The sequence below is a fragment of the Streptopelia decaocto genome (assembly GCF_964273445.1).
Source record: "Streptopelia decaocto genome assembly, chromosome: 13".
Classification (NCBI taxonomy): Eukaryota; Metazoa; Chordata; class Aves; order Columbiformes; family Columbidae; genus Streptopelia; species Streptopelia decaocto.
Window position 1 is genome coordinate 11,781,535 of NC_138668.1, and position 27,530 is coordinate 11,809,064.

Here is a 27,530-nt window from a genome sequence, read left to right on the forward strand (position 1 = left end):
TTGTTCTAGATACACTGCAATGCACAAGTGTACTCCGGTAGAATCCCTCAATCCAGTTTACAGGTAAATGAAATAGAACATGAATAATTTTTTGCTTTGCTTCAGCAGTTTCTATGGTTCCTGCTATTGAACACACTTTGGGGCTTCAGCATACTGAGTGTTGTTCCAGGTTGAGGGCTTTAAAGTAGCACTGATTATTCCTTCCATTTCTAGATGGATGCATTCTGGATGCCGATACCACAGGCTACAGGAAACTACAGCTATTATTGTCATAGCTTATGCATAGAAAGCTAGCAGCCTAAATAAGAGATCATTAATTTTGAGGACAGATAGGAGCAATAAGATAGGTTTCTTAAGCTTCTGGTACTGCAGGGCAACCAAAGAGTTATTAATTACTTGGCTACATTAATTATTTCCCCAATCTATCTTCCTTAACAATATGGAATATAGCCTTTACATAATGCTTTACATTGCCATTGCTGGCTCATCATTTTTCTTCTAAAATAGCAGGATATCAGGGAATAGCATATCAATTATGTTTGGAGTGGAATCACCAGAAATCATAAATGTTTTGGATTCTGAACAGGTTGTCTCAAAACTTAGGCAAAATTGCTGGTATAAAGAGCAGATAAAATTTTTAAAAGAATACTCATGATAGGTTTTAATTAGCGTTTAGAATAACTAAGCAGTTGCCAAGTTCAGTTAAGGACATCCAATTGACAGCAGCATATCAATAACTTGAAATGGGAGAAGGAATTATAGTAGGTTCCCTTATTGCATTATTCATTCTTTGTATTGATTCAATAACTATTTCTGACTGCCTACTGATCTCATCCATGAATATCACAACAACAATTAACAAAACCATTCTCTACTCAGCTGCATCCTGGCTCCATTAGCCAAGGAGGAAATGCGTACACACCCTATGCACATTTTTGTAAGTTCATTCTACACCTACAAAGTGTAGAATGTATAAATTAAAAATCATTCCACGGGTTCATCCTTAAAAATTTAAGCAGACACACAAGGAAACATTTTACTGGTCAAAGGACAAAAGCATTAATTTAATCCAAATGAAGTATCTTCAGCAGTGATACACAGACACAGAGAATTATTCAATTAATGTTGTTATTCTTCTTCATCTATTAGTCAGAAGACTATTATTTCTGATGTAATTCCTGCTGCTCTTTCAAAGGACTTCAATAGCAGGAATGAAGTGTTTAAAAATAACTTTGTTTCAATATATGAAAGAGTCATGTATTTTAATCCAGACAGGCAACAAATGAAAATGTATCAAAGAAATTCCATGAAAATAAATACAGAAATCTTGATTTGAATTGATATAAGGTTTTTTATCATTTGAATGGAATCTCTAGCTTCACATTACACAAGCTTGTTTGATAAATCCATCAAAGTATTACAAGAACAAAAAGCTATCAGTATCCTCAGCACTAAAAAATTACTTGGTCATGTCAGTTTTTTCCACAAATTACTCAGCACACTTACGACCTAAATTCATCTCAGTTATTTCTCTCTAGGATGGAGCTTGTTTTCTCTTGCGTGCCTAAAAGGAAACATAACGCCAAGGGTTTCACAATCAGGGTTTCAGGTTTCACAATCACCTGCAGCCCCAATGACACAGCCAACTCAAAGTCCTGCCTTTCGTGCCACGTTGGGACTCGGGCTCCTTCCACCCCACCTTGTGTTTACTCCAGCACTTGTGCAGATAAGTGTCGGGGTTCAGACCCATTGATCCAACTGGAAACTTACACTTCCTAAAATGAGTTTGTGAGCTGATCCAATTCACAACTGAAGGAGGGGACATCAATATACAGATGATGCTGGGTAAGAGAAAGCTGGGGGACAGGCCTTCTCCTTTCCATGGCAGCACAGCCTCAGGTCACCTTAAATCAGTTTGGAAACCGCCACTTACCCCAACCACATAGAAGAACCTCAGGGTTTACAGAGTTGTACAGATAAGTTACATAAAACAGCAGTTGAAATGCTTCCTCTGGAAGTGAATTGATATTATATGTTCTAAATACCCAAAAATACAGGTCTGCCACCTAAAAATGTGTACGAATAAGTAATCAAGTTTAAGACGGGTAAAATAGTTGAAGAAATAACCAAATTTTCTGTAAAGCTTACAGGTAAATATGCCTAATTGTTATGATAGTTCAAAAACACCTTCTTCTAAGTTACACTTTGAAGAGCAATCACAGAGCAGCAACAAACCAGGACACCACACACTTGACACCAAGACTTTCTGACTGATGCAAAGCTTGTGGCAATACCTTGGTTAGTGGAAATCCACTCATTTTCCCCAAATAGGTTCTCCTATCCAACTCATTTTACCTTAATACGTTAAGAGATTATTCACAAAACAGCATAACTCAATACACAGGAAGGTGACTGTATATTTACCTGTGGCCATTCATTCATTCATTCACAAGCAGCACTTTTATAAAATACAATTAGATTATTTTCTTAAATGTTCAAATTAGCTAAAAAATTCTTGCAAGTATTATCCCTCAGAAGTCAACATTATATAAGGCTGCAAATCTGCCATAAAACTTATTAAATTTTTGTTCTGGTAACAGGCTCTATCTGGAAAAAAAAAATCCTAAATTCTGTGACTACCTTGTACAATACTGTGACATTTAACAATATTTGTCCAAATGAAAAATCATTAATGAAATACTATGCTACAGAGTTTCAAAGGGCAATACTTTCTCTAAAAGAGAGGGAAGAAGTGTCTTTAGATGGAGCATTTGCAGGTTTAGCTATGAAGAGTTGTTTAGAAAGCGATGTTTACCCTCAGCTGGAATCAATGTACTCTAGTTTCTGGAACTCCCCCCCTGAACCAGACGTATGTCATGCATGTAAAGTTCCTTTTTGTAAGAGCTGTGTTGACACAACCAACTGCTGAGTGAACTTGTGAGAGCAGAGTTTCATGCTGAGAGAGAATGGTTGATTGCTACAGTGGAAGCTCATGAAAAGAAAGAAAATGTGACAGCATGATAAAAGGTTCTTCATTGTTTGACCCCTCACCATTCCTGAATTCCTGCTGTGACTTAACATGTGCTCACTTGCATGTCTTAGCCCAGGGAGTCAATTCCTGAATCCCCTGAAACACACACAGAAGAATTTGAGGGATCTCCAGGTCAAAAAGATATTTTCTAAATCACATGGCATTTTTTATACCAAGGTATACACCAACTTAACAAAGAGCAGTTCAGCTTCTACGCAGGATAATAATTTTTTAAACTTAGTTCACTGCCATTCCATGAAAAAAATAGCCGGATTTATTTTTCTTATTGGTTATGTTGGGTACTCTCATATCTTAGCATGTTGCAACCAAATGCAAGCAGCATTTCAGAAGAGATATGTTCTGAATGGAAAAGCAGGTCTGCGCTTGCTGTTCTCTCATGCTGTCTTTTCCATGGAACACCAGATGCACTAGCACGGTCAATGGGACATGCCTGAAGTTCTCCAGTAGCCCAACCAAAGTCAGAAGTCCACGTCATGGAACATTGTCCTTTACATAAACCAGAATCAGACTTGCTAATCCTTCTCTTCAAGCTCATCAAACACCTTTTCTTCATTAATGTGGAAGATGATTTAAAGTATTAGAAAATATCCTTTCTTCCTTCCCTTCTCTTAAAAAAACAAAAACACAACACACCACCACCCTTCCCCCCCCCAAAAAAAAACCCACAAACCCAATGACAACAAAAAAGAAAACAAACAGAAAAACATCTAAAGAGTACTGGATGGTTAAATGAATTTGTAGAGAGTTTAACCACCAATTCAAATGTAGCTGGCACTGCTAATCTTATGGTGAATTCCACTTGATCATATGAATGCTGCTTGTTACAGAGCTTCACCAATGCAGCTTTTACTGCAGAAGGGGGCAACAACTTTGATCACTGATACTCACGTTTAAGGAAACATTTACTAGAGAAGTGGAAAGGGAACTTGGATCTCCTTGAAATCAGGTTTTCTTTTCATGGGAACAAGAAGTTCTCATGAAAGAGGGAAAAGAAAATTTTCTCAAATAGCAACTCCTGAATCAGGAGAGTTGGCACTGAGACTAAAGCTATTTCCCATCTTTCCCTATTTCTCATGACAAGCTTGCCAAAAAAAACCTCTGCCCTTGTTCATGCTCAGGCACAGCAAGTGGAAATTCCTCAGTCAAGATACACCTATTTTCACCTAACATCTGTACAGAGAAGCCATTAGCCATAACAGTTTCAAACAGTTTTGCTACCTATAGTTCACTTCAGGAATCAGTGCAGGATGTTACAGCCATTCTCCCCTCAGCCATTATCACAGAGTTTCATCTTTTCTTGTATTCTCACAAATGGAACACAGACTAGTAATGTTGTCTGCAGATGAAACAAAACTGAGTGGAGTGGTGGATGCACCAGAGGGCTGTGCTGCCATGCAGGGGTCCTCGACAGGCTGTAGAAATGGGCCAAGAGGAACCTTATGAAGTTCAGCAAAGGGAAATGCAAAGTCCTGCACCTGGGGAGGAACAACCCCATGCACAGGGGAGTAACTGGCTGAGAATCAGCTCTGCCAAAAAAGACATAGGAGTACTGGAAGACAAACAGAATACGAGTAAGCAATGTGTGAGGGACTGAGTATCTGACAAGGAAGGAGATGACGAGAGAGCTGGGACTGTTCAGCCTGGAAAAGAGAAGACTTGGGGAGAGGTCTCATCAGTGTGCATAAATACCTGACGGGAGGGAGTGAAGATGAAGGAGCTAGACTGCTGCCAGTGGTGCTCAGTGACAGGACAAAAGGCAATAAGCAAAAGCTGATGTACAGGACATTCAGTTTAGATGCTGGGAAAACAATTTCCCATGAGAGTGATCTAACCCTAGAACAGACAGAGAGCTTTTGGAGCTCCATCCTTGGAGGTATTCAAGACCTGACTAGTCACAGTCCTGAGCAACCTACTCAAGATGAGGTCCAGTGATGATAATCAGGCATGGGGCAGTCCGAGGACAGCACAGGACACCAGGCAGCAGTTCAGAGCCCAGGTCTGCAGGTGCTATGGCTGGGCTGGACTCCAATGGAGCTCCTGGGCCATGGGTGGGGGATGCTGGAAAGTCCAGGGGAGGCTGAGCAGGGCCAGAAAGTCCTAACACAGCCCCCAGGACCCTGACAGGGATCAATTCACAAGGGCTGATGCCAGAATACCATAAGAAAACAACATGCAAAGGAAAACAGTCTAAAAAGGGAATGGGAAAAAACAGTCGGGTGAAAATTTCCTACTTGAGAGAAATTAGTGCTCTTGTGATCTGCAAATTATGTGGATAAATGCATTTTATTCTTATGTAACAGTCTGGTTCTCCTTTTCTGACTCACTTTAATCAGCACGCTTTAGTTTTTAATTTAACAGTACGGCATTTAGTTGGTTCTTCTATCATGAATACTGTCAATAATAACACATTTTCTGCAGACCAAATTTATGCCTTCCAATTCAATGATGTAAATCCACTTTCTTTTGGTTATTATTCATTTGCATCTGTCCAGCCTTACAGTACTGAGAATGCTTCTCAAATTTACTTGCTTCACAAATCTGTTGTGGTTGCATATGAAGAAAATGAATACAACATGTTGTCTTTAAGCCACATGATCTCTGAAAAAACTGATTTACTAACTGAACAAAATACTTGCTACTGTTATCATAGTTTCATTAATAATGTAATACAATAATGATAAGATTTGGAGTTACATTTCAAGCAGAACTTCAGTCTAAACAAGTAAGATAAAAAAAAGTGGTTATTACTTACATGAAACAACCCCATACAATGAAACATCCTAAAAATATCAGCATATCAGCAACAGCTCTGCATTACTCATTGCAATTATCTGGGCCAGTCTTGCATTCTCTGCACACACTATTTCTTCAGAAAAAGTATTGTTTCAAGTACTTTATCCTGATCCATTACGTGACATCAATTACTTCAAAAGATGCAAGAAACCCTCTAAGGCAACTATTCAGCAAAGCTCTCCCTCAATATAGTTCTCTCCATTACCCCAAGTGGGAACGTGATCTTTCTGAAATATGCTAGGATTACCTCTTAAAATACTCTGTATATATGTTTTTGAGTACAGGTGGGGTTATTATTCAGTTAATTCATGTCTGCTTTTATGCTATATATATTTATGCATTTGTAAAGACATGGCTTTTCATTCCTTCCTCCATCATATACATCAAACACATCACATTTCATAAAAGTACTGAACTGTCCTGGAACACATAGCTTCTACAACACGCTTCACCTACATCTGTTACGGCATCTCACGTGAACTGCAAAACAAAGACCCACCAATCCTTACAAGTCAACCACCTATGTATATTAGTGGACTGAAACTAGAAAATGGAGTAAAAAAAAAAAAAAAAAAAGAAAAGAAAAGAAAAGAAAAAAGAAATAAAAATTTTCAGGTATTTTCTTGAAACCTACTCCTAAACCTAAGCTTATCTCCGTAACTTGTATAAAATCTCAGCCAAACAGATTTTTAGTTTCTTCAGTGATTTAGGGAGATCCAAGTACATTTACCTTCAGTGCTGTTATAGAAAACATGGCAATCTAAAATCCACTCAAAAGAAACCATTTCATGGTTCTTTTAAACTCTTTTCTAGGTATGAAATTTTCATTCTACTTACGAGATTGTGATGGTTTTACCGGGGTAGTTAATTTTCTTAATAGCAGATAGTATGCAGCTACATTTTGGATTTGTGCTGGAAAGCGTTGTAATTCGGGGATGTTTCAGTTACTGCTGAGCCTTCCTTGAACAGAGGCAAGACCTTTGGTGCTGCTCCCCGCACCACAGCAGCGCCTTGGGAGGGGACACAGCTGGGACTGCTGGTCCCAACTGACCCAAAGGATATTACACACCTTATGATGTCATGCTCAGCTCATAAAGCTGGGGGGAGGAGGGGGAAGGCGTAGACATTCCCAGTGATGGCATTTGTCTTCCCAAGTCAGCATTAGGATAGAGCCAGGCTTTCCTGGAGATTCTGAACACGTCTGCCCATGAGAAATGGGGAATTTTTCTTTTCCTATTAAACTGTCTTTATCTCAACCCACAAGGTTTCTCACCTCTATTCTTCCGATTCTGTCCCCCAGCTCGCCACGGGGCAGCGAGTGAGCAGCTGGGTGGTGTTTAGCTGCTGGCTGGGGTTAAACCGTGATACACATTTACCACTTTTTAAGGAAGAAAAAGGTTTGGTCATTCAGTTTGACAACCAAGCCTACACTGTATCTACTGTACTTCAGGAATGTGAGGAAATCACAAGGGGTTTTTAATCTGTAAAGACAGACTTTTATTCAGGATAAGCTAAAAATCTTCTTTTTGCAAGTAGAACTTAGACACTAATATGGGAGTAAAACTCATTTAGAAATATAATAAACTGAGAATACTTAAACTGACTTAATCCAGAGAAAAAAAATACCCTACAGAAATATGGTATGAATTGCATTTACATTTAGTATCATCTACTTTTGTAACACCTTCCCTTTCCTCTACTTCTAAAGGAAATATTGTCAAAATTACTCTGTTGGCCTTCTAGAAATGGACTTACAACTAAAACTGCAAATTATAACCTTTACTGTCTTGCACATTTCCATCTCAGTAATGAATTCACCTGTTCCAGAACACTGCACATCTCTTGACCATTCAACAGCTAGAGAAAAAGTATCACAAGCATTTTTAATTATTATTTACAAGATGATAGAAAGAAAAGCAGGTCAAAAAATGAGCCTCGCAAGCAGTAGGTATGATTCAAAATCCCTTCAGTTATTTGCAAAACCACCCAATATATTTTAATGACTGCAGTTATGAGATTATATAAATTCATGAAGAATATATATTTATTAAAGCATACACTAAGGACTCTTACTCTTCCCTGATTAGAATGTCAGGTGAACATTTCAGCTGAATGAAAATGAATTGTGAGCTGAAGATGACCAGTTCTGTCTCACCTGAGTTACTCATGTGAAAAGCTTCTAATAGACATTGTGGGGTGCACGCATTAAATTAGAAACATGTCATTGATTTTTTTCAAATTTCCCTTAAATAAAAAGGGAGAAAAGGTTAATTAAGTTCTCCCATGCAATTCTATTAAGAACATCCATGATTACTGTAGCAGGAGGAGGATAGTTAATTCAAAAAAAAAAAAAAAAAAAAGGAAGAGGCACTATTGAAATATACAGCCAGCCAATCAGAATGACCAAACAGCTGTGGCTGCTGTAATCTAACACAGACTCTGAGAATATTACCGCAAAAAAACCCAAAACAAAACACGCCGTGTCCCCACCCCCCAATCAACAAAAAATAAACAACCTAAGAAACAAAATGAACAAACTAAGTTTCTGCCCAGAAGCATGATACAGAAAGTCTCATAACCTAATATACAAGTATGAGTTGGTAATATATAATACTTTTTTGTGTTATCATCAAAATCCTGTATTTTGTAATATGAAGTGGCATTTGACAATATGAGTCATATATCCATAACTTGATATACTGGCCTACTGGGGTTTTGTTATTTGGATTTCTAGCTTGACCAAATGTCCCAAAATAACATGAACTATCTCAACATTTCTTAAGAAATACATTACTTTCAGAAGCGCTATGGAGGCTTTTACAAGATACGTATTTCACTTTCTGTTCTCTCACAGGTATTCTGTGTTAACGCTGTCAGAGCAAAAACTGCTTGCAGTGATTTTTGCAAGTTTAAATACGGTCTTAAACCAAACATAATAATCTACAGAGATCTACTAAAGTTACTTATGCACAATCCAAACATTATCAAATTTTAATTTTATAAGAACAAAAAAATGTTGATTTTCAACATCTAGAAATAACAATAAGAGAGATGGCTGTATCTATATCAAATATTTTCCTGCAGACATTTTTCTTGTTTAATTCCCCCAAACTATTTGATATCCTCCAGATACAGGTGTACTTTATTGAGAGAATACATTGAAAGTAAAACAGTTCTTTCGTAACCAGAGAAGGCTGAAAGCAAGTATCAACAGTCTGCGAATAAAAGTTTTTCATATTTGATTCCAGATTTTATTAACTGCTTCAATTTAGCCTGGCCAAGATATGGCACTTCATTGAAAAGAGTGGAACTGACTCAAAAGATTAATTACAGTAAAATTGTCCTAATCTGTCATAAACTCTGATATAGGAGCAAGAGGAAGTAATTTTCTTGAGTAAAAAGCAATGATCACCAAAGCATGAAAATTAACACTTCACAGAGGTAGATATTAAATGAGAAATATTAGCTGCATCAGCATGTTGGAGACAACTATAAACTGTAGAAGACTTCTAAGACTGGGAAATACTACAGTTTATTATGATAAAGTCAATTTTATCATTCAGTAAATGCTCACTTTGTGAATTTAGCACTGTATTTCTTTCTCCTCAAACATAAATTGCATTACTGCTTTACAGAATTTATATCGCTTTTGCTTCCTTTATGCATTATTGCTTACTTTATCTCATGGAAACTTATTAATACACAGAAGGCAAAAAAATCACAGAGTGTTACTTTATTTTATTACTTACTTTGAGCACACAGCCAACACCTGACATATACTCTTCAGAAATTGCATTAGTCAAAAAGGATTTTGTATCAGTTTCAGTCAGTGGGCATTTTTGAGCAGATGAGAGCCTTTTTTTAGAAAGATAAATAAATATAAAAAGATAAGTACAACTACACAGTGAAGATACTCTGCCTTTACATTCTTTTACTACAGAATAAATTCAATCTAAAGATTTTATAACCAGTAGCATTCATACTGAAAGGTACTAATGCATCATTATGATCTAGCAGGTTGCTCTCTGTGTTTTACAGCCTTTCACACTACATTAACCTTTTGTACCTCAAGTATTTATGACCTCATAAGGAAGTATTTATCAAACTGAAAGCTCATACACAGCACTGTATTTTAGCTTTCATTGTTTAGGAACATTTATAATTTATTTTTGCCTGAATTTAAAATCACTTTGGTATACAGTCCATAGTTTTAACCAAAACATTAATGCAAAGTAAAACTATTTTTCCACTATCCATGCAAATGACTAGACACAAAATTGCCAAATTCCTCACATACGGTCTCATGCCAATGTGAAGAAAAGCTTCCCATGCAAATTTTATTCTAAAATATTTTTTTTTTTAGAAACAGCAAATATATTTGTTATGCTTTCTGCAATATTCAACAGTGTATTGTAGCAAAACAATACACAGAAGTGCTCCTGGTACAAGAATCATTGCAATTACTGAAGTCATAGATTCTCCAACTACATATCATGCTCTGTATTTGACAACAACAACAAAACCAAACAAAATATATAGTAATTCAGGCAGTATGCATGCTTTGCTCAACGTCCCCATGCCATATGCATAGCCACATTTGAGAAAAAAACATGCAGTTGATTAATGTTTTGTATAAATATTGCACAGTGTTGCTCGCAAATATTTTTCCCGGCAAATCAGTATGAAATGTGAGGTATTGAAACCCACCATGAGCAAGGCAAAACTTCAAGCTCACAAACATTCTCATCAAATTTATGGCTAACAAACACCAGTGCAAAAGCTGAGCAGATGTCCCAGAGAAACACTCAATGTCTGGCTAAACCTGCCCTTTCTTTGCCCTCTGTCAGGGCAGCACGGCAGGGTAAGGCATTATCCTCCTATCCACTATTGCGAGTGCTGCCAAAAAGAAAAAAAGAATAAGGAAGAGAAAGGAAGACCATGGGGATAAATGGCACAGGGAGGGAACAAGGGTATCTCCGGCTCTGTTACCATCTTCTGTGCACTTATGCAGGGGCAACATTTGAAAGAAAAATTCAGTCTCGGCCTCTGAGGGATTTCTGCTTGCAGGTAATCATACTGGGATATAGATTACTATTGGCCTTGCTTGCTGCATTTATTGCAGAAAAACACCGCAAAGATAAATAACTTAGTTAAAGATGGGATCAATGAAGGAGTTGCTGAGATGCTTTGCTCTCTATAGTGCCCTCCTCCTACAAGATGCTGCCAGTCGACCCACCTCCCAGTCATGTTCCTTGTCCATATTGGGATCTCCTGCCACCCTTCTTGCAGCTTTGTCAAGACTTTGCACTGTAGGTTTTAAACTCAACAACCCAGTAAGTCAAAGGCAAATTTTCAGTCTCCCTTTTCCTTGACATCCATGGGTGCCTGTATTTGTAAAGCTAAATAACACAGCAGAACACCCTCGTATTTGGCATGCTACAGGGAGTTTTAGATCCCTACCACCTGACCTTTGCCATGATCATTGCCGTGATCCTCCTCAGTCCCATTCCTCTGTGAAAGAGAGCTGGAAACTACGCCAAAGCAAATGAGCAGATACATCTTGCTAGATGCTACCACACACCATGACCCTGCCCTCATCATGTGTCCCAAGGGGGGTGCAGGTGGACAAAGAGATGTAAACTTCACATGATCTGCATGCTATGTCTGAAAGCTAAACCACACTACAGAGTTTTGCCTGTTTTTAAAAAAAGAAGATACATATTTCATAAGTAACAGAGTATCTTACTTCTTTTCTTATTCATACATCTGAAACATCACACAAATCAAGCTTAGGCTGTGATTTATTCAGTGCTCAATGTTCCAAAAGCACACACCAGTTCGAAATGAAATTCGGCAATAGCATTCTGTTGTTATGGGAAAAAGATCTCTCAGTCTAGACACCCGGGCTCAAGACAGCCAGCTTCTGCAATCTGTTTTGTCACAGATCTGCCTCTGGCAGATTATTTAAACTACTTGTACCCTAGTTCCTTCTCTGCAAAAGTCGAAAAAACAATAAGTGTAATTCAGCCAAATCTCACAAAATGGTCACAAGGATGAAATAAATCTTTTCATGAGATGTTTGGAGGAAATCATCCTCTAAACGCAACAAGAAAGAAATAATAATCACAACAGATTAAGCCAGTAGCACCGCATTCAGAAGTATCTCAGTCTTATAGTCCACTCACAAATCTAAAGAGCTATTGAATATAAAGAAATACTTTATCATTTGATGTCACAAGCTTGTACAATATCTCAAATTATTTCATGCTACCCTGTAAGTGTGGTAGGAAATAAAATTCAACTTCCCTCATAAAAGGAATCATCACCTGGTAAAATGTCAGAAATTTGAGAGAAAATAAAGAAGGATCACCTTGCATTCAAAATCAGATTACAGCAGCCCTATAATGCACCAATAGATTGCCTCCTTCCCTGACAAGCTGCTAGTAATATAAACCCCTTAGTCCCTCAGCTGCACCAAAGCAGACAACGCATTCTGGTCCTAAGGCAGTAACACAGTATGTCATACATCCTCCTTCAGTCACTGTGACATCTCTATGAGGAAAAAAACCACAGTAAGATTTCATAACATTGCTTACATCCCTGTGACAAGGTGATTCATCAGCACCAACAAGCTTGTGCAGTGCAACACTGAACACCCATGCGATATTCCTGCAGCACTGGCACCAGCCACAGATATTTTGTGTATTTCCCACTCAGCCTCTACAATACGGGAGAGTGGGCGGTGAATTCATGACTACAGAGATAAGACTGAAGCAAACAAAGGAAAAAAACTTCTTCAAGACCTCATAGCACTCAAGGCTTTTTCTCTTAGTGATAAAGTTGGCCTAAATATGCACTAGGATATTATTTTCACAAACCTCAGAAGAAGGTCAAAGCACAAAGCTATGTTAGCAAATGTGAGAGCAACAAATTTATCGCATGGGCACTATTCAATTTACCAAAGAGCCCACCTGTAAATAATGTAAATAACATTTGGCATGAAGCGTCTACTCTTACTGAAAACTGCTGAGCAAATACTGCATTTGATTGCTGCATTTGATAAATAGGACAAGGTGTTACAAAGCATCCCCAAAGGATTAGTACTTTCAACTAAATCTCAGGGATCTCCTAGTTAATTCCCATTTCTTCACCTGAAAATTATGATCAAGAACAATTCCTTGTAGTAGTCACACAGCTTTCTGCGGGGGCAACAAACAGGCCACCAGCCAGGCTTGCTGCCCTCTTTTCAGTCCCAGCAGCAAGAACAGACACCTGAGGGCACAGAGCTTTCCAGAAGAGAACGAACACGCTTGTAATGCTCATGAAACCACAAACTGTAAAACAGATTCAGGTCTAGTCTAAACTCAAACGATTACTCTGATGCCTGTGGAATGATCATGCTATACATGCAGCAACCATCCTGTGAATGTCAAATAAAAATGAGTAACTCTATGCTGAACCAAAAAGACCCCTTTTTACTTGTAATAAAGCCAAGGTACCATTCTTGACATGGAAGAAAATAGCTAGACAAACACACAAAAGTCAAATATTCAGGAATAAGAGCCCTCCTTCCCTTCGACTGAAGGCAAAAGTCTTAAAAGCATAGGACACAATAAAAAATACCAGGCTCTTAAATTTTGCTAGCTAGCTGGTTCTAAACTTAGCAGGTCTAAATGATCAGTATATGAAATATGCCAAATCAGCCTGTCAAATCAATAATTCAATTAATTAGAAAGCTACTCAAATTTAGGCCAACACATTGTGTTTAGGTTAAGGAAACCGGAGATACTGAGAGTAGATGCAGTTTGCTACCTGAAAAGATATACATAGAGATATTAAACAGCTAATGATAGTAGAATGCTGTTCTATATAGTGAGTGGTGAGGGCACACGTGATGGGTAGGGCTGCCACATTCCTCAGTCAGAAATGTGACATACAAAATGACTTATTTTTACCATAGACAAGACTTGCTACACATGCATAGTTTGGATTATTAACATCATCTATATCTTGTAGCACACAGTGAGTATATGCCACATTTCTAGAAATGTTATCACATTCAGAAATCTTAACTTTGAAAAACCCCAGACAAATATCCTAACTCCTCAGATTGCATTTGGATATACGTTCCACACAGAAAAAAATAAATGCACTGAGTTAAGGTGCACACGTGGGAGCCTGAGATATAGTAAAAACCCCAACCCACTCCACCCCCAGACAAAAACCACAAGGAAACAAAACAAACAAACCCACAAAACAAAACCAAAAAACACACCTGTGTTGAAAACAGAGGTAGTTCTTGGTGTAACAATAATTAGAAAAAAAAAAAATCAAAAAAAAGAAAACAAAAGCGAACCAAAAAAACACCTTTGATTGAACATGTTTTGTCTACAAAACCCATTAGAATATTTGGAAAGTTGACTTTGCTGTACGTGCAAAAAGAGAAGTAACATGAGAAATGGCTGTAAGTTTCATTTGAGAAAGAACAGAGAGATAAAAGGAAGAGATCTGCAACGCTTTCAGCTCAGTGGGGAGGGAAGAAAAGAGGAAGCCTGGCTCAGAATGAGAGGAAGAAAATTCTAAAATGGGAAATGCTTGCTGGAGACAGGAAGAAGCCAACAGCAACATTTTATGCTGGTGTGAAAGTGCTTTTATTGCATTTGTGAGCCATTTCACAAGTACACACACTGCCATTCTGGATGTTAGCTTCAGCAATTTTACACTGAGTGGAGACTGCTATGTTCCAAAGCTTTACAACTAGAAGTATATGCTAAAGATTGCCTTCAAAACCAAATTTTGAATAGTCCTCATAGTAGCCAGTATTGGATATCTTTGTGCATACCAGCAGGTACTGACATCTCAGCACACGCTTCATGTCTCATTTAATGCATACAGCTCAAATAAAATGGCACCTGTCAGCTTGTATTAAAGGCAAAATCTTGTCCTGCAAGTGTATTCAAATACAAATATCCAACAGCTCTGCATGAATTTGGGACTCCACTATGCAGGTATCTATTTCTGAATCTAATAATTTTGTAAGCTGTTCTATTCAATTATTATGAAGGCCAGTACACAACCCTTTCAGTCATAAGTGCTTGCCTGACTTCCCTCTGAGCTTAAAATCATATTTTGTCACTAAAGTACTGTCTACCACAGTGCAAATTTACGGGGATAGAATATCACCAGCTCATGAGTATCAAATAATGTTCATGCATTAGAAACGAGCCAATGTCTACCTTACAAACAGGTTTACACCCACACTAACTTTTTGATTTTGTAAATCAGAAAGAAATTCTAAAAAAAAAAAAAAAAAAAAAAAAAACCCACAACAAAACAACCAAACTTCGAGCAAGCTTCCTAAAAAAATCACTAATTATAATGGTTTTTAAGCTCATGGCATTAAGGGATTATTATAAAAGTTTTTCAATTTGCCTAAAATCTACCTTTTAAATCTGATTTTTTGTTTATCTTTTAGATCCTTTAAATGCCATCTACTATTTTCTTTCTCAAACACACTGCCAAAACTAGAGCACATTCTGTATTTAAAAGAGAAAAAAGTGACATTCATGTAGAAACAACAAATCTCCGCTATTTCTCCTGCTCCAGGTTAGGACAGTTTGCCACCTGTCCCTGCCATTTTTTTTTAAAGAAAATAAGAAAGATCTTACTTATGAGAAGCAGGAAATACACTCAGAGGTGAAACTCATCATCTGTTTCATTAAATTGGGTAACTCTGTACTTGGAAACTATGTAACAAGGGAAATAAAGGGGTACAATCTGTACCCATGAAAAATCATATTTCTCAGCACAATCTAAGTATTTCCGTACCCCTAAAACTAAAATAATAAGGATTCTGAGGCAATAGGCAACAGAATTTCTACATTTCCAAGTAAATGCACAAGTTAAAAGCAAATTTATTTGGCCTAAACTATTATTTATGCCTTGATTTAAGTGAAAAACCACATTATTTCTTTTTGAGTATCATTTTGTATTAATTCCTTCAAATATTTTAAGTGAATTGACATTTTATAACTATATATTTGGCAATAAATGTCTTTAAATAAGGGCAGCAATAAGATAACACTTTTTGTAATATGAACATGTTACAAAGTATATCACATGTCATTGTGAAAAACAAAATTAGGTGTCCCAGCATTTTTATAACTTGACCATAGTACATTTACATAGTTCCCATTTAGTTTTGTAGACATCTCTTATCTCACACATTATGTGCTTATAGCCCACAAGATCTTTTATTAACTGAAGCCACCACTACAGAAGCTTCATCTGCAAACACTAATTAGCACACACAGACTTAGATCTTCCTGGAGAGCTGGGGGATCATGCCTGCAGTATGTTGCCATGTTGGTACACATATTGTTTTCAAATCAAATATTTAGATACTATTCTGAAACAGCTGGAGCTTATGTGAATCCTTATTAAATTAAATAGTTGACATCTTTTGACACATTTTTTATAATAGCAACCAAAAAAAAAACCACAGGCGTGGAAAAGACTTGCTGTTTGTGATCATGCTTTTCTCTTTTGATTGAATCAGAAGGCATTCTGCTGGTTTTTGGGGTTTTTTGGTTTTGTTTGGTTTTTGTTTGTTTAGGGTTTTTTTGTTGTTGTTGTTTTGTTGGGGTTTTTTTACTAAAAGTATTTTAATTACAATCCAAAGCAAAATAGCCCAGCAAGAGAAACCCTCCATTCTTACTTGTCAAGGTATAAGGAAACTGGGAGGCAGTGCCAGTCTTATTATGGGAATAAGTCAACATATAAAGATTGCGATGTCCTCAATGGCAAACAATCTGTGAAGTCCTGAAAGGACCCTAAAGATCATGTAGTTCCAACCCTCCTGCCATGGGCAGGGACACCTTACATTAGTCCAGATTGCTCAACGCCCAGTCCAACTTGGCCTTACTCTAATTTGTTGATGTATACATATATTTTAAAGCATTTTGTTTTTAACAGAAATCAGAAAAGCATAGTAATAAGAATAATAAGAAATAGTTTTCTTTAAACAGTGATGTTCATATTAAAATCAGAAAATTATATGCTAAGACGTTCGGATTCACTAAGGCAGTTATCTTATTTTCCTATTAAAAAGTTTTAAACACAAGTTACCTGCAGTTTACCATACAAACGTATGCACGCTTTCATAACCAAAGTCCATCTCCTACAGCCTAATGGCCTGAATGGACCCCCTAGCTGCATTCTTACCTTCCAGTGGATCTAGGACAGAAAAAAACTACTATTCTGGTCTTTCTCAAATTGCAGCACCTTGACATGTAGGTTACTATTTCCTCTAAGTCAGATTTTCATAAAGAAATTGCCACGTATATGTAGAATTAATAGTGGACAGAACAAAACCAGTTACTCTCTTATCTCCATCTGGAATTTCTATCTATTTATACAGTTAATTAATAAATTATTGGCCATTTGATATCTAGAACTGTGCAATTTAAAATGACCACCCAAATCTTTTTGTATCACAGAAAGACCAAATACAGCACAATGTGCCTGTTAGACTATTAGTTTAGCCTAATTCCTTTTCCGGCAAAGTCTGAGAGGAAGAACTTCAAATGGTTTCCTGAATATCTAGTTAATAAGAAAATTGTCCTCTGTGTCCTTCTGCCTGTGATGTGTACTTCACCCTGCCATGTCACTGGTAGCCCACAAAAGCAGCTTCAAACTTGCAGATGGATTCAACTGCTTGCAGCAGGTTAAGCCAAGAGAGATCAACATGCCTCGCTACTGTCTTTCTAATATTGATGAATAGCAAAGCTAAATGCTTTAATCAAGTCCCTCTTTCATACTGACCCGAGAAAGAGAAAAGATTAAGCGCAGAGAAGTGGTAAGCCAGCCCACACATGAGTAACATCTAATTTAAGTAATCCTGTGGGTAGGTAGGGGGCTGTGTGGCAAAGCTGAAGAGATGAGAATGTGGGAGAGGAATGGAAACTTGAGAGTATAAACAGGATTTGAAAAAAAAATATTTTAGGTTGGACTGGGGAGTAATAAGCCACTAAGCCATCCTTAACAGAGAGCCACGTGTAGTCATGCAGGAGAGTAAGCTTAGCTCTTGTGTAAACCTGGGCAAAGACTGTCACATTAATATAAATTCAGCCTTATGATTTAAAGCAGAAGAGAGGAAGCTTATCCCAATGATCTTCACAGCTTTTAACTACGAACCTCATTAGTTTTCCATCTACCTGTGCTACCTGACCATTCTGAACTTCCCAATAGAGAGCCAGTTTCTTGCAAGCAAGGACCTAAGGACCTCGGTGGTTAACCAAGAAGTTACAAACATATTCGCCTCACACCATTGCACAAAGTACTCCAGTCAATACAGGAGTTTCTATTGCAATTACAAGAGTTGGTGCAGGGAGGAATCGATAACTTCTGATAAAGTTGCAAACCATTAACTATCATTTGCATGCCAATTACAAAAGAATGGAAAATATCATTAGTCTTACATAACCGACCACAGCCATTCTTGTATTTAGAGAAAATGAGAGCTAATTTTCACCAAAAAAATCCTCCCCGATCAATTTTAATTACCACCTTGTAATGTGAGTCAAAGATGCAGAAGGTTAAATACAAAGCTGTAATTAGCTATTTTATCAAAACAAGATACCCTGTGACATTGATGCTCAGTTTATTCAGCAAAAATGTGCAACAAATGTTTTTCTTAATACATCAGAACCCAAAGCACAGCCAAAGCATTCAGATGCTGTGGCTACTTACACTGCAAAGAGAGAAGTCAATAACGTAAAAGAATTGGTATGGAAAAGTAAAGAGCCCAGGAGACAGTCTAAAGCACAAGAAAATTCAAAAAACCAATACTGATAGTTCTTTCAGGCCCAAGCAGGAAGAAAATCTTAAATTGTTTAATTGGTCCATTAAACTTAGCAGATCAGAAATTGGTAATGCTTTCCAGAAGAAACTTTTCAAGTTGGAGTAGTATGACTAAATCTCTGTTTTACAATGTGACTGAAAACACCCCTGCAATGTTTTGTGCATTAAATCTGCCTTAAGAGTTGGCTGGAACTACCTGCTCAAGTGATCTAGGAACTGTCACTCTGCCACACAATGAACATTCAGACGGGTATTCAATGACATTCAGCTAATTTATTTCAGCAAACATGACTGGAGATGACAGAGCCTAAGTTCTCTCTTTATCGCTGGGTGTTTATTGCTTTGTTTTGGGCAGGAGCTTCAGCTTTACTACTTCACCAATTTCATGCACTCAAAAATAATGACAGGAAGTTAAAATCACAGTATCTCAAAAAAAAAAAAAATTCTCTTCTGTTTCGTATCACATTTGCAATCTTTTCTTGCTATGAGAATCAAAGGCAAAAAGAAGCTGAGGCAATAGCTAAACCAGAAGGATCAGGTACTGAGATTGCAGAAGAACACAAGACTTACTGATATTCGTGCAGTGGCACAATTAGCTGGCAGCGTGACAGCTGCGCTCCTCACACCGGACACCCACTCACACAATGACAAGTACTTTCTGGGAGCAAAGCCCAAGTTCACTCAGCAAAACAGGAAAAAAAAAAAGCAGTTATCTTCTTACCAAGCAAAACAACTAAGCATACAAACAGGTGCTTTATAAATGATATAATAGAAAATGGTCAGTTCAAGACCCTGTGTATCCTTGAGGAGAATCTGTTTTAGTGCATGCACTGACACATGCAGCTGCTAAGGTGAGCAAGATGTTCATGCTATTCCTTAGCATAAGCAAAGAAACACACATAGAGCCACATAGAGCATAGTTACAAAGTTTACATGCAGGGTTCTCAGCAAGAAAGCCTCTTAGAAGCAATAATGCCTGCGATCACAAGTCATTACCGTGCCTCACCAAAGCAGCATGGCATTATGTTATCTATTTGGGATGTCAGGTTTGATCTCTTCACTACAGAGAAGGAGCTGGACCAGGTTCCTCGCTTCTGGAGAAGCACTCAGGGTCTTGAAATAAGCTCCTTGAAATATTTTCTTCAAGTAACAGTTGGGTCCAAATATAATAGGTACTATAACTGAAATAGCATACCATGCTGATACAATAGCCTGTACCAGCAGGGTATGATATAGATGAATAAACACTGCTGTAACAATTGTCAAAGTATTATCAACTACCTACCATACTGGTGGCAAACATCTATAGACAAAAATATGGAACTGAAATAGAATAAAAACTGGGTCATTGATAACAATTGGGAATAAAAACTATCCATGGGGAAATTTGCAAGACAGCCGCTTCATGGTGAAAAGTTTCCAGCTCCTCTGCGGGGGGAGCAGAGTCCTCCGAGTGCCACTATTCAGAGAAATGATTGACATGGTGATCTGCACTGTCATTCTGCTCTGTGTGCTTTCCAGACAGAACTACACACACAGGAGCAAGATAGTCACTTTTTTTTTTAGCTCCCCAAGCCACAAGAGGCAGTTCCAGGATCCCTGTTCCAGGTGCACTGTGAAAACCTACTAGGCAAAAGCAGAATATTGAAAGACAAGGATAACACAGCTGAGCTCAGCAGCACTGAGGAGTGTCCCACTCAATGTGCGTATGCTTGGTATGCTGGATCTCAAGGAAGTTTACCTCAAGGCTAACAAGCACAACCAGAGTTACACAATGAACCAGCAAATTACAGAGAACTCTGTTTTAGGCATCTCTGCTTCAATAAGCCACTGTTGCAAGAAGAAGAACAACTGATGGACACGTCTAAACCAAGCAGGATACAGCCTGCTGGTTAATATGGAGTAGAATTTCTTGAAACAGCTAATGTCTCCCACATCTCTAGGAGACAGACAGACCAAGAATAAAATAGTAGGAGAGAAGGAGAAGAACAAAGCATTAAGGAGAAAATAAAGAAAGGAGGAAAAAAAAGAATATCACACCAATAATTTACATAAAGAACAGGACAAAGAGCTAATAAAAAAAAATGGAAATATACTGCAGAGAACTATAGCAACAATCTACCCACCTGCAGGGTTAGACAATGCACTAAAACATTTTCCTGTAAATGCTTGTTACTATCAGCTTTCTTACCCAAATTAAAGAGTGCAACAATTAGTACAAAGAAAAAAAAATTCAAAGGTTGTATATCTTTCTCTTCCCCAGAATAACCAGGTTCAACATGGTACATACTTTTTCACTCCAGAGTACCACTAAGCCTTCCCAAATCTCAAAATGAAGAGATGGCCTCTGTAACATGACTACAGAACGCACAAACCTGGACATAATTAACACCAAGAAATTAAATCATCAAACTTAGAAACTATTAGATCTCAAAGAACCTACACAATTTTGAGGTAAAGCAGGGCAACTGTAACAACAGATATCTAGTACCTAGTATATCTACTATATTCATACAGAAAAGTATCAAGTTCAGTGGATGCTACACGAGGAATTTTGCTAGTAACTAAGCTACGATTTAGCCACAACAGAGAGTTATGCAAAATATACGCCATGATCTTCACTGATCACAGACACCCCACACCTCTGTACTACACATCTTTCACAGGACTTGAGCAGCGCAGCATCCCCTGGTGCCATGCTGGGTATTGATTCAGAGCCACCTCAGACAGAAACCCACCGTGCGCTGAATCACCAACACTCCGCTAAGTCAACTGCATTTTCCCTCAAGGATTCCTATCCAAGCACACAACTTATCAAGGCTTTTCAGCCTGTGAAACCTGGAGAAGTCACAGTCCAAGGCAGAAAACTGCACAATGACCTCAAGTGTCCATAATGCAAAAGTAGAATTAAGTTTAGTGTAGAATATTTTTTATGTAAACACACACATAAAAAAAACAGAGCGTTATTACAAGCCCAATTTTACCATGCCATGGTATTTGCTTCCATTATTGGTATAAAACACTTAAAATAGCAAACACTAGAAACAACATTTATTTTACTGTTACCTACTTTCTTACACATGCCCAGTTAATGTCATTTGTATTTACATACTCATTTCTCACTGACATCAAGAAAAGTTGTGCATAAAAACCACAGGCAAAAATTGGACAAGTTTTACTCTTTGAATTATATAGGTACTATTGTACATATGTTTCCATATCTATCTATCTATCTACACAGGTTAAAGGTGATTCCATATTTCATTAAATGATCACAATTCTTTCTTATAATACTTTAAAATATGTAAATATTTAACGTAACTCTCAAAACCACTCTGCATGATCGTCAGACATTACTTTTACCATAACTTTGTAACGCACTTATCATTGATCCATCCTTCTTGAAAGAAGCAATTTAGTATTTTTGTTAATGACTAAAAGCACATTTGATGCCATGCAACTGCAAAAGTCTACCAGCACTTAAATAACCCAGTGCTGGATGAGTATTGATTGTGCATATACTTAGATGGACTACTTCCTTGATTAAGGTTAAAGAAACATATTGATCCAAAAAGATGAAAACTGTATTATTCAGAGAAGACTCAAAGTAAGTTTTGACAGTGTTTTAGTACCTACAGATGATTTTATATCATTTCAGCTAAATCATTCTGTCTTTAAAAATTTACTTCCCTTTCACCCTGGACATTTTGTCCTGTTTCATAGTATCAAACCGCAGATTCAGCAACTCCTATACGTGCAATCCAAGCGCCTCTTACGTCCAACAGTTACCCTAGCAGAATACTGGTTTACAGTATTTTATCAAAACAATACATTAAAAATTTTCACTAGGAATTACGTTTTTCAGAAGTACGAGAGTGTTTCTAATCCCACATCTTCACTGCTAAATGACTGTTCATTAAATTATATTTGAATTAGTTTAGCATAGCATGCAGAAAAAATCTTAACAATTTCAGAACATTCCATACTACTTAATTGTAATTTTCAAAGTAGTTGTTAGTCAATTCGAGCAGAAGCAATCAAGAAAACATTTTGTTTTGGTTTGTTTTTTTCTTAACCAAGAAGAACTCTGGAAATAAATTAAGAGAGAAGTGTAAGGAAAATTGCATGGGTTTTGACACAGCAGATGTCAGTGCTACAAATGACAAAAGATACCCAGAGATATTATATATTCAGATATTATGTGTGCTCCCTGGAGAAGCTCAAGGGTTAATGTAACATTGTGTTATAAAAAGTAAAAACCAAGAGAAAAAAAGGAACCCTTCATATTAAGTTCTCAACAAAATATTTTCATTTCAATCAAAACATTCTCTTCTGGTCAGATTTGTCTGCTTTCATAGCATATAGAAAACACTATATACTCTTGTAAGGCTGTATTCATTAGCATCCCACACCAACTCAAAGTTGGTTTAAAGCACTGTCTTTTTGGCTTGGTAAGTACTTTACACCCATTTTTAAAGGCTATGAATGTCCAAAGACAACACAGGAAACCTTTACTAGAACCTACAGATTCTATTCATAAGGAAATCAAGTCTACAGACTTTCTATATTAATAGCAAACTACTGTGCACAACATTGAAAATCTGTAATAAAGCTGATGATTGAAATCTTGTTCAATTTGCAGCAAATGTGGATAGTGACAGAGGTTCCAGCTGGGCCAGGCTCACACTCCGTGTTGCAGTGAAGGATTCAAGAGAAGTTGCACAAAACCCTTTTATTTCTACCTCTATTATTTATATCTTTATTTGGTGTAGGTTTCACTGCACCCATTGTGAGCTCTCGCTTCAGTGCATGGTTCTTTCAGACAAAAAACTGGAACACACAGAAAAAGCCAGGGTACGTATCTAGCCACAACATGGGTTAAGTCCTTCATGGATGAGCTTAAGTGACTTCTGGTAATAGTTCTTCAAATTGGGTAATCGTCCTGCAGTTCATTAGCTGCATATTTCAAAATTTTAAAATCCACTCCTTGTGGTATAACCAGCTTCACATGTACATAAATATGCATGTGAATAAAAAAACTCAAAATTTGGTCTTGCCTCCAACAGCTTGCCTAATCTACATTAATCACAACAGTATTCTTTCTGTGAATGATTGTTCAATTAATTATTCTTCTGTTAAATACATATAATACAGCTTACTGAAAGGAAACTATGTAAAAATTTGGAACCTAGCAAACAAATGTCATCATGTCCCCACATCAATTACACTTAAATTCTTGAAGACTGGAAACCAACTATTCAGAAACCTAGCAGGAACTGGAAAGAAACATAATTTTTTTTTGTTCCACAATAAAGACCTCATGGAGTTACAATGTTGACACAGTGATATTTAAGCTCTATTTCATAACAAAAACATCTATTATTAAATCTACAGAGAGATGTACACAGCTGGACCCTCATAATATCACAAAGCCCATGTCAAATCTGCCTGGGATCCATCTGCATACATCTATTGTCTTTACAGTGTGTTAAATGCAATGAGACACAGCATAAGAGATCTAGCTATCCATAATTAAATTGTGCAAACAATATTGGACTGTAAATTTGTAAAACTAACGGGTGAGTAATATGTTAAATGTCAAGTCTACTTTGGAAATGTAGATCTACAGATACATACTTCGTGTAAACTAGTACTTTCAAAGCATTGTTCTCCGGGGAGGGACAGTATTCACAATTTTCAATATAACATTGCAATTTAGAAAAAAAAAAATCATTTTAAAAACCAAACCAGAACTTTTTCAAAATGCCCTAAAGTCAAAAGTAAGGAAATCTGATTCTTTATAAACAGCATGGGAGCTACTTCAAAAGTTATGTGCATTCCTCTGTAAGAAAGGAAACAGGAAGGCAAGAAAAGGATTCATAATAAAAATGGCAAATAACTATACTATGTTCCCAAATAAAAAATGGTAGTGGAATTGAAGTGCTATCCTCTGGAGAATGGAAATTCACTCCAAATGCAACCAGAAGGGAGAAAGTGTATGACACGTAGAATTCAAGCTCGATATTAAGAAGGTAAAAAAGAAATAAGAAAAGCAGATAGCAAAGGATACAAAAACAAACAACAATAATATTAGTATATGAGAAGTAGGAAACTTTCAAGGGAATCATTGGATTTGCAGTGCTTAGGATTGAACAGAGCCCTTGAAGAAGATAAGGGCATTGCAGACAATCCGAAGTATTTCTTTTCATCAGCCTTTGCTATGGAAGATGTTGGAAAAACTCCTATCAGACTTTTCTGGTAAGACAGACTAACACTTCTTCAAACTGTGAGGAAACACAATAAATTGAAAGCAATAAATGATGAGGGATGAGCTCCTGTCCCACTCACATTGACAGGTGTTTTACCATTGATTTTAGCACCAACAGTCTTCTACTTCGGAACTGAACAGCAAACAGACCAACAGCTTCGAAATACAAAAAGGTTGAGCTGGGCATCACAGTGGACTGTTTACTGAGCAACAGTGGTCAAAAGAGAGAGCCAAAGAGCAGAATATAGAAAGAATGAGACAGGGACAGTAGGAAAGACTATATTTTTAGTCCATATTCAATCTCTTCAGCTTAGGGTTCCTGCTCTAAACCAATGACAGTGGCACCTGACAAGATTTTGAGAACAATAAAAAAAATTATGATGGAAGAAAATTTTAAAAGCCGGAAAGAACTAGGAAGTTAAGAGCAAAGAGATGAATCAGAGAAGACACTATAGAGTGGCAAAGAATACCATGAGGTGTAAGTAAATAGGATGATCTTCAACTTACACTTTCTCACACTACTAGAGCAAAGGGCCAATCAGAGCAATAAAAAGTTACCGAGTCAAAAATAAAAGGTCTGAAACATTTTACTGCACAAACCACAAAACTGTGTAATTAATTCACAAGGACATCCCCGTGACAGTAGCAAGGAATATTATTTTTTGCCTTTGCTATTATTTTCTTTCTTGTTCATATCCATATAAAGAAATTAGTGACATGGCAATAATCGTAACTCTTCAGAATGCCACATTTAAGGAAACATGCTTTCCCTTTCCTCTTGCCCTAATGCATGGAACTTTTCAGGTTGGACATGTTGGAGGGAAGGAAGGGGAGGCAAGATGAGGCACGGAGCACGGTCACGGCAAGGATGAGGACAGCTTGTAGAGATGTTTGGAGCACCTGCTCGAACTGCGGTGCGCTGCTCTGTGCTAGACCCTACATGTGTACCACAGGTGGCTGACGGCTCAGAACTCTGCCCGTTAGCACTGGATGGATTAGGTCCCAGTCTAGAATTAAGACAGAAGCACTAAACTATCAATGTGTGAAATTTACGACTTAAATTACAAGGTAGGGCCATCCAAGGAGTCTCTTGCATAATTCATGACACTTCAAGACTTCACATATAAATCAAATAGAAGGAAAGTTTACCATTTCTGCTCGGCTGAGCACAAATCCACAAACAACTTTGGTAATGGCTGCACAAACAAGCTCTGTAGAAAATACAGTATTACAGATACGCTCTTCACAATACGCGTTCACGCAGTCCCACAAGTAATTTCAATACAGTATCATTCAATGAACACTTGTATGAAAAAACTACTCATAAGTGTCAAAAATAGAGGTCATTAAAAACAATAATATTAGTCTTTTTTTTTTTTTTCCAAATGAATGCTTACAAACTTTCTTCTACGAAGTTTTTCCAAACTTAGTTATTTGATTTGTGGGCTTGCTATTAATCATTTTGCCTGCAGAAAAAAGAAACTACAGATTTTACAAAGCCCCCACACTTCCTAAGCCGTTCCAAAAGCAGCAAAATTATATTCTCCAAGTTCAAAGATAAACTTCGACAGACTTTCAGCCTTGAAACAGTGAGCAATCGTAATACAAATGAGGTGCAATACTAAGTGTAACGTAACAATAAATGATATCAGTAAATACACACAGAACTTGAAACGTACGGCTTTAGAAATAGCTGAAACCTTGACTTACTGTGGCTGTGCCGGAGACAGTTTGTGCATTTGTGTCGGCTGCGCTCTGTTCGGAGTGTGTCTGAGCAGGAGGGTACATGTTTAACGTGTGCTCTGGAACAGTGGTTTGGCCTGTGTAGTCTGGAGCTGGATGGGGATGTGGGGCTGGGTATTCTGCAGGGATACCATTCTGAGGTGGAGCAAACTGGGCTGAGGCATAAGGCTGTGCCATCGTGTCAGGAGGTGCTGTAGCTTCCTGATTACCCTGTAAGAATCAAAGGGAAAAGGAAGAAAAAATGTGGCATGAGCTAAAATAAGCGATGATCCTGCAGGCGTAACACAAAAAGTGATGATAGTATTCTGCTGAGATTGCTGGCATGAAAAGGGCACAATTGTTGTTTCTTGAGGAGAAAACTTCTTATCTGAATTAAATCCATTTTGCTAACCCTACTAAATCTTATTAAAATTAGACAAATAAGTCTGCTGTTCTCTGTATAATTGCAGACTATTTTAACAGGGAAAGGTCAGTGAAATGTACCCGAACTAGTGCCTCAACTCAGACAATGAAGAGGGCAGAGCCCAGTTTATTCTAAAGGCTACTGAGCACAACCACCACCACAGAGCTCTGCTAAGGCCAGCCCGTGGTCTGTGATCCATCATGACCTACTATTTGCAGAATACAATATATGCAACCTACACATCAAGCAGGATTTGGGGACACACTGTTAACCTAAGTGCATACTGAAAATATTTACATGAAATAATGCTCTATGATATATTTGCAAATACTTCCAGGTACACTGTATTGAGCAACTGCATGCCACAATTGGAAATAAAATAATGAGATCAAATTGAAATATTAAACATC

General features: G+C 37.5%; 1 protein-coding gene across 17 annotated transcripts in view; it reads right to left on the reverse strand.

The window, feature by feature from the left end:
• Nucleotides 1-27,530, reverse strand: part of RBFOX1 (RNA binding fox-1 homolog 1) — a 652,484-nt gene that overhangs the window by 106,882 nt on the left and 518,072 nt on the right. For all 17 annotated transcript variants that reach the window (XM_082064137.1, XM_082064134.1, XM_082064127.1 and 14 more), the window contains one exon: nt 26,685-26,927. In XM_082064137.1, the coding sequence (XP_081920263.1) occupies nt 26,685-26,927 (243 nt within the window). The remainder of the gene's footprint in view (nt 1-26,684; nt 26,928-27,530) is intronic.